The sequence below is a fragment of the Sceloporus occidentalis genome, unplaced genomic scaffold, assembly GCF_023333645.1.
Source record: "Sceloporus occidentalis isolate IW3139 unplaced genomic scaffold, rSceOcc1.0.p SCAF_4, whole genome shotgun sequence".
Lineage (NCBI taxonomy): Eukaryota > Metazoa > Chordata > Lepidosauria > Squamata > Phrynosomatidae > Sceloporus > Sceloporus occidentalis.
The window spans coordinates 35,143,993-35,152,410 of NW_028316984.1; the positions used below are offsets into that span (position 1 = coordinate 35,143,993).

At 51.0% G+C, this 8,418-nt stretch overlaps 1 protein-coding gene across 1 annotated transcript; it reads left to right on the top strand.

Annotated features, from left to right (window-relative positions):
* Positions 1-1,741: 1,741 nt before the first annotated feature.
* Positions 1,742-7,301, top strand: LOC149313729 (homeobox even-skipped homolog protein 2-like). The gene is made up of 3 exons (XM_089523271.1): positions 1,742-2,156; positions 4,198-4,457; positions 6,618-7,301. The coding sequence occupies exons 1-3, from the start codon at positions 1,742-1,744 to the stop codon at positions 7,299-7,301; spliced, it is 1,359 nt and encodes a 452-aa protein (XP_089379397.1).
* The last annotated feature ends 1,117 nt before the right edge of the window (positions 7,302-8,418 follow it).

Genomic DNA, 8,418 nt, shown 5'->3' on the forward strand with positions numbered 1-8,418 from the left:
TAACTTTGCGGCCGGGAGTTGGGGGCGGAGTGGCAAGGGGGGTCAGAGGCTGTTGGGAAGTTGGAAGATGAGCAGGAGACCCCTGGCTTTCACGCTTTACCAAGAACCCCCCATGCCTTTGAAACCTTGACATCGCAGCCTTTTAACCCCACCCCACCCCACCCCAAAAAAACAGGGAGGGAGGGAGGAAAGAAGGAGTCACAGGGCTTCGATTGAGGAAGGTGGATGAGATGGGAGAGAAATCTAGGTAGAGGGTGAATGGATAAATGAATGAATGAATGGAGGCCTTTCCCACTCCCTCCACTCCTCCTCCTCCTCCTCCTCTCTGATGCTTTAAATCATGTCTTTAAGATTCCTTGGATTCTTTTTAAATTTTTTGGTGCTCAGTCAGTCCAACAAAGAGAGGGTTTTGAGCCAGAGGCGAAGGAAGCACTTGAGACGAGTTGCCTCCATAAACTGGATTCCAGAAAGGGGGGAAAAGCCTCCTTCCATCCCTCCTTCGCTCTTTCCTTCCACCCCCCCTCCCCAAATTGGACGGTCGATGCGTTAAGGAAGTACACTGAAGCCGGCTAGGATTGCCAACCAGGGGTCCATGCACCGGCCGTGGGTCGCCTTAGATGCTCTTGGGCAGGTAGGTTTCTGCCCGGATGGTTTTGCACGTCTGAACAGGGGCTGCTTCGTGTAAGTGTCTGTCTGTCTGTCTGTCTTTCTATGCCGGTGTCCGTGTGTGTAAGGGTTTTCCTTCAAGGGAAGCCCGGCTGTTTTCTTAAATAGGCAGGAAAGGTGATTAAAAGGCGGCCGAAATGCACAAGGGGCGGAGGGGGGACATGAGTGGGTTTCTCTGCTTTCCTCCGCCTTTGCTTCTAGACGAAGATTTTCTCTTTTCTCTCTCTCTTTCTCTCTCTCAAACGCCTTCCTCGAAATCCAAAGCCACCCCTGTCATTGAGTCCTGGTGCTTCTGTCGGAGGACAAACGAGAAAGAAGCGGCATCATTAGGAGCTTAAAAAGCTAAACACACACACATATATACACACACACACACAAAGCAGAGAGAAAGAGGGTGGGAGAGGAGAGTGGAGGGTGGGGTGTGTGTAGAATCAGAGCATAATGATGCCCCTAAATGAAGGGGGAAATGTTGCTGGGCTCCTTTTATTAATCAGCCTGTCAATGCCGCCCCAGAGGCCAAACCCCAGAGCCATCCAGCCAAGAGCTGATCGAGCCCAGGACGCGCGCCCTCCTCTTCACTCTGCCTCTTCCCGCTTCCCTACCTGCTGGATCTATTTGTCTGCTCCGAAGCCGCCTTCATTACCCGCTGACAGGAGCCTCTATTTATTTGCTTATAAACCTGTTACAATAAATGATCATTCGGCCAGCGTCACTCGTCCCTTAACGACCAAGGAGCTCTCCTCTCTCTTTTTCTTCTTCCTTCCTTTCTTTTCCTGATGAATGAATGACATTTCGGGGCTAGGAAGGATGTATGGGTCACTTTGACCAGTCCTTCCCTTCTCATATATACATATATATATGCACGCCCGCATTTACGCCTCTCTCCAAAAGAGGTAATAATATTTAGAGACACTGGCAGAAGGGGCTGAATGCGAATTAGGTCTTGCGGCAGGAGGACTATTAGGAGGAGGAAGACCAGCCTTTTTCCCCCACCTCGCCCCTTCTTCATCCTCCTCTCTCTCTATATTTATATATACATATATATTTTTTGTTCCCAAGGCGGGGGGAAGCTGAGATGATGGAAAGGATAAGAAAAGAGATGATCCTGATGGAGCGAGGCTTGCACAGCCCCGCGCCCGGCAAAAGGCTGGCCAACCTGTCCGACTCGGCAGGCAACGCGGTGCTGGAGGCCCTGGAAAACTCGCCCCACGGAGGCCGCCTCAGCCCCCGGCTCCACGCCTCGCTCGGGGACCTGCCTCCGACCAAAGGCAAGTTCGAGATCGACGCCCTCTTCGGCCTCCCGCACCCCAACAGCGACGGAGGAGGCGCCGATCTGGCTCCAGCCTCGGAAGGCAGGAAGAAGATGAGCCACTACGCCGAAGTAGTAGCTCCGGAGTCCGAGATGAATAGCGACGTGGAGGTGGGCTGCTCCGCGCTCCGCTCGCCCGCCGGCCTCGCTGCCTCCCAGCTGAAGGAGAACAACAACAAAGGTAACCTTGCCTCTTTCCCCCCCTCTCTAGCCCTCTACCTTCACCCCTCTATCCTGGGGACAAGGACTTGCACAGACATATATCTCTGGAACCCCCTTTTTATTGTTCTTGGATGCCTTCAAGTCGTTTCTGACTTCTGGCGACTCTACCACGGGGTTTTCTGGGCAAGTGGTTTGCCTTTGCCATCCTCTGAGGCTGAGAGAGTGTGCCTTGTCCAAGGTTATAGAATCGTAGCGTTGGACCCAACCTCATTCGGCCATGCAGGAACTCACCATCAAAGCACCTCTGAAAATGCCAGCCACAGCATCAAGAACGAACTCTTCTAGAACATGGCCACATAGCCCAGAAAAACCCAGAAAAAAACTAATCGAAGCATACACACACACATACCGACAGAGAGCCATCTGTTTAAATAAAAAACTTCAAACAAGAAGACTCTACCACATTCCCAGGGAATATGTTCTACTGTGGAATAGCTTTTACTGTCAGGAAGTTTTTTCTAATGTTTAGGCCACTCAGTGGGTTTTTATACTTCGAACCCTGCTCTCCCAGAGTCGTAGTCCAACTCTCAAACCACTCCGCCACGCTGGCCCAACCTTAAATGTGTTTTCCTTTGTCTTTTAATAAATAGGTTCTGTCCCCTACAGCCTACAATCTACACCAGCCAGAGTGTTTTAACCCACCGGGGTGGGTGGGGGATCTGGCCCTTGATGGATCGCATATAGTTGGCGGGATATCCAGTTGTGGAGGGTATCCCCAGTGAGGAAGGAGTGTGTTGAAACGGTACCCATCAGGAAGTGTATCGAAATAGTCAAGTGAATCTTTCCTTTTTGGAGAGGGGGGCGTTCTCCCTCTCCGCTGTCCTGTTCCTGTAAGGAGGAAATACAACTCGGAACAGGATTGGGATACTGTGTTGAACTGGTGTCCTACCTACTTACACACCACTTTCCCAGTTTCTGCGTGTATTTGGGCATCTTTCCTATTGGGATTTGTTTAGAGATCAAAGTGTCAACAACAGCGGTTTTGTTTGTTTGTTTGTTTGTTTTGACAGTCTCCTTCTAGGTCTCAGATCTAGGCTGGTGTCTCTTGCACAGTTTTGGGACAACGAATTGATAACAGGGGGGTTCCCAACTGGGTCCTTAAGGCATTGCCTTTATACGTCCTACAATGCCCTGTTTCTATTAACTATGTCCGGTTGCGTCTTTCAACCTGGGCAAATATTCTGTCACACTTTCGGTTTTGATTTTTTTTAAAAAACCCAAGTATTTATTTATTTTTTTAAATCCAAAAACAATCCTCTACGAATTTTGTGTTTCTTACTCCCTCTGGGACTCCTCCCTTTCCTGCCCTCGAACTTTGATGCTAGAAATAATGTTACCAGCGCCAGTCAAAGGTTTGCAGCAACTTTTGGAAAGAGTCCATGGGAACCAATTGGTGACCGATGCCGTTTTTAAAAAAAATCAGTCTGTTCTTTTAAGGCTGCTGTGATTTTTACTTTTTCACCAAAGACAGAAGCACAGCAATTTACAATCCAAAACAGGCGCCTCTTTTCGTTTATCGCAGCAGTGTCGATGCCTATATATATATACATATATATCAAACGCTGTGGAAGACTGTGGCTTGCAATTCCGTGCTGCTTTTCGTTTTGTTTGCTTAAAACCAAAACCATCCCTAACCTTCTTGTGTAATTGGTTACAGAGAACGAAATCTGTTGGTCATCGGTTTTATTTTTATCTTTTTAAGTAGACGCTTAATTTTCTCGGCCTCGTTGGGTTATCAAGTCTTAATGTTAAGAAAAGCGATGGAAAATAAACTATTATTATTATTATTATTATTATTATTATTAGGGAGGCCATTTGTATCAGTGACAGCGAGCATTAATTATTAGAGACTCTGTGTGTGTGTGTGTGTGTGTGTGTGTGTGTACAAAGCTAGGTGGCTAACTGTGCCAAAGCTTCTCCTGGAGAATAAATCTCTCTTTCTCTGTTTCTCTCTCGCTCAATCCTCCATCCTCCCGATTCCGTTGTGTTCCCCCCTCCAGGCTACTCCGAAAGCGGCTCGACCCCCAGCACCACCACTTCTTCCTCGGCCTCCTCGGGTTCCAGCCTGGGAGGCCTCCATGGCGGGAGCGCCCTGGGCACTGCCAACTCCAGCGCCGACCAAGTCCGCAGGTACCGCACCGCCTTCACCCGGGAGCAGATCGCCCGGCTGGAGAAGGAGTTCTATCGGGAGAACTATGTCTCCCGGCCCAGAAGGTGCGAGCTGGCCGCGGCGCTCAACCTCCCCGAGACCACCATCAAGGTATTCTGGCAAAGCAACCTGGGAAGCTGGGTGCGGGGAAGGCTCCGAGAAGGAAGCAGGAGCAAAGGGCTAGGGAAGAAGGGAAGCTAGTAGTGGACTCATTTGGGGGATCGGCTGTGTCTTGTCCGGCCTTTCCTTCCAATCGAAGTCCGGCTCTCTCTGGGCCTTCCTGGCAGAGGAACCATCGGGCCTGACATCCCCCGATTTGTCAAGGCCAAAGATAACCTAATAACACTCCAGGCAAATAAAGAGAGAAGCCAACTCTCCCAGGCAAATCGAGGGCTATTTTTAATCCAAGGATTGTGGGCTGGTTCCCGCTAGAAGACCATGCTTTCTTTTCTTTGTTTTCTTTCTTTTCCTTTTCCACATTTTCCAAGAGGGATGCCACTGGAAAACAAACCCACCCACCAAACCCTGGAAGCTTAAGCGAGTCCTTTGAGAAGGAAACGTGGCATTATTTCTCCCCCACGACGCCAATCTCTCTGTCTCTGTCTCTCTCTCTTTTGCACCCGCTTAAAGAGGAGGGTTTTTGCATTCCCATCCTAGGATTGCCTCCTCGAAAATAAAGCCCATTGAGTTCAACGGGGGGCTTATTTCCTGGTAAAAGGAAACCGTGCCAGGAGGCCGCTTCGGTGGGAAATCCGGGAGGGCGGGGTTGAAGGAAGGCAAGCCAGGCCTGAGTTGTTTTGTCGTCATAAAACGACGTTTTGGCCTTGAAGGTTATAAAACAATATTTACGTATAGATTGGGGGAAATCTCCCCGCGAACGAGTTGTTTTGAATTATGGCCGTCCTGAGATAAATGAAAGGGAAAGAGAGAGAAACCGGGAGGAGGTTTCCATGTGAAGGGTATTGTTTTCCGGGCTTAATATCTCCAGATTTAAAAATCCAAGGGCCACAGAGACTCATTGACAGGCTGATATTTTTTTGCCGAAAATTTGGCGTTGATCTGGTCTGCGATTGATGCCATTTTCCGGTTTGTGTTGGGTTTAAAGCTTCATCGATCTCTTTCTCTCGCCGATCTCTTTCTTTCACACACACACGCGCGCGCCCGTTCATACCTACTTGTGTGTGTGTGTGTGTGTGTGAGAGTGCTCCTTTTAATTGCAAATTGTTACCCAACATTATTAGAAAACGAAATAAATTGAAATGTCATTCTTTCAATGCGGAAGATTTTGCTTTTTGTTTTTTTAAACGGTTGTGTGTGTTTGTGACTGGAAGGGAGACACAACTTCTAGACTGGCAAATTATGTCCGAAAGCGGTGTCCTAATTTGAACCAGCGGTGTCCTCATCGTCAGGCCAAAAGCCTGGGGCGTGTGTTTGTGGTGTGTTGTGGGCCTTCAAATCGTTTCCGATTTATGGCGACCCTAAAGGCCAACCTCTCCTGAGTTTTTCTGGGCCAGATTTGTTCAGAGGAGGTTCTCCATAGCTTTCCTCTGAGGCTGAGAGAATGTGACTTGCCCAAGGTCACCCAGTGGCCGAGCGGGGGCATTTAGTTAAGGCCAGTAAGATCGCCAGGAAAGCAGCAAGCAGCCTTGTGGCTTTATATTGAATTCTTGGCCTTTGCTGAAGCCTGAGGTGGGGAAAATGCGTGGGTAGGCGGAGAAGAGCTGGGGGCCAAGGGGGCGCTGCCATCCAAGGCCCTGTCTGCCGAAGGTGACCAGAGGGGGGTCCTCCTTTTCTAGGGCACGCCCTCCATTATTTCAACCTTCTCTCCAGGAAGAATGTCAAAACGTCCTTCTTTCGGAGCCTGATCCAGAGGCATGAAATGTATATTTCTATGAGTGTGTTGGAGTTTGTTTTTTAAATTGGGTCGCGTCCTCCCTGTTTCCCATTTTGGGGTGCCTTCTCCTCTTTTGCGGTGAGGACACCCGGTCCCCCTGGAGCTGCCTGTCCGACCCCTGGGAGAGGGAAGCCCAGGGTCTGCTGCAAACCCCCCCCCCTTTCTTCTTCTCCCATCTTCTTTGGGCCTGTGAGGGGTTTGAGCTTTTTCCTGGCTCATGTCTTCTATGTCCCTGGAATTGGGGGATGCCTCCCCCTCCTCTGTGATGGGGACATATCTAGAAGAGGGGAAGGGGGCGAGAGGGCATGGGGGGGAATCTACCTCCTGCTCCCAGTGCTCCTGCCTAAGCCCCGCTCTCGGTCCCTCTTTCTCCCCAGGTGTGGTTCCAGAACCGGCGCATGAAGGACAAGCGGCAGCGCCTGGCCATGTCGTGGCCGCACCCGGCGGACCCCAGCTTCTACACCTACATGATGACCCACGCGGCGGCCACGGGGAGCCTGCCCTACCCCTTCCACTCCCACGTCCCCCTCCACTACTACCCCCACGTCGGGGTCACCGCCGCCGCAGCAGCCGCCGCCGCCTCCGGGGCCGCCGCCGCCGCCGCCTCCTCGCCCTTCGCCACCTCCATCCGCCCTCTGGACACCTTCCGCGCCCTCTCCCACCCCTACTCCCGCCCGGAGCTCCTCTGCAGCTTCAGGCACCCGGGCCTCTACCAGTCCCCCGCCGCCGCAGCAGCCGCCGCCGGCCTCAACAGTACCGCCGCCGCCGCCGCAGCTGCAGCAGCCGCCGCCGCCGCCTCCTCGGCCCCTCCGTCGGCCTCGGCCCCCTGCTCCTGCCTCAGCTGCCACAGCAGCCAGTCCGCCGCCGCGGCGGCTGCAGCGGCTGCAGCGCTGGGCTCCCGCGGCTCCTCGGCCTCGGACTTCCCCTGCAGCGGGGCGGCGGCCGGGGCGGCCTCGCAGCGGGCCTCCGAGAGCGGCTTCCTGCCTTACTCGGCCGCCGTCCTCAGCAAGACCGCCGTGCCCTCCCCGGACCAGCGGGAGGAGGCGCCCTTGACCAGATAACCAGCCCCCTCCCCCGGGCCCTAGGGGGCACTGTGGGCACGGAGGGCGGGCGGGGCGGACAGGGGCCCTTTTTGTACCAGGGGAGGGACGGGGGGGTTGGGAAAGGACCTACACTGGAAAGCTGGCAAAAAGTGTTCCCCATTATCTCCATCATGGTGGCTGAGAAGTCATAGGAGGGCCCTACTTAAAGCTTGCCCAAAGTGTGTTCTTGTTGGGTTTTTGAAGAACAAGGGTTCTCTCTCCATCATGATTGCTGTGAATTCATAGGATGGCTCAGTTGAAAGCTCAGCGAAAGTCTCTTTTCTTTGGGTTTTTTTTTTTTTTAAGAAAAAGAGGTTCTCTCTCCATCGTGATGATTGTCAGTTCATAGGATGCCCCTGTTGAAAGTTTGCCAAAAGTGTATTCTTGTTGAGCTTAAAAGGAAGAGGCCTTATCTCCATGATATCTATGAATTCATAGGATGGCTCTATTAAAAGCTTACCAAAAGTGTGCTTTTATTGGGTTTTTTAAGGAAGAGGGGTTATCTCCATGATGGTTGCAAATCACAGGATGCCCCTGTTGAAACCTTGCCTAAAGTGTGCTTTTGTTGGGTTTATAAGGAAGAGGGGTTATCTCCATGATGCTTGTGAATTCATAGAATGGTCCTCTTGAAAGCTTGCCTAAAGTGTGTTCTTGATGGGTGTTTAAGGGAGAGGGGTTTTCTTCATTACTGTTGTTAATTCATAGGAATGATGGGTTATCTCCACCATGGTTGGCATTCCTAAAATGACCATATTGAAAACTCACCAAAACTGTGTTTTTGTTGGGTTTTTGAGGGAAAAGGGGTTCTCTCTCCATCATGATGATTGTGAATTCATAAGATGGCCCTGTTAAAAACTGGGAGGAAGTGTTTTTCTTTGTAATGTTTTCTTTAAAGGAGAGGGGTTATCTCCTTGATGACTGTGAATTTGTAGGCCAGCACCATTGAAAGCTCACAAAAAGTGTGTTTTTGGTTAGTTTTTTTTAAAAGAGGAGTTCTCTCCATTATGAGTGTGAATTCATAGGGTGGCCCTATTGAAATCTGGCAACTTGTTTGGTTTTTAAGGAAGAAGGGGTTATCTCCATTATGACTGTCCAT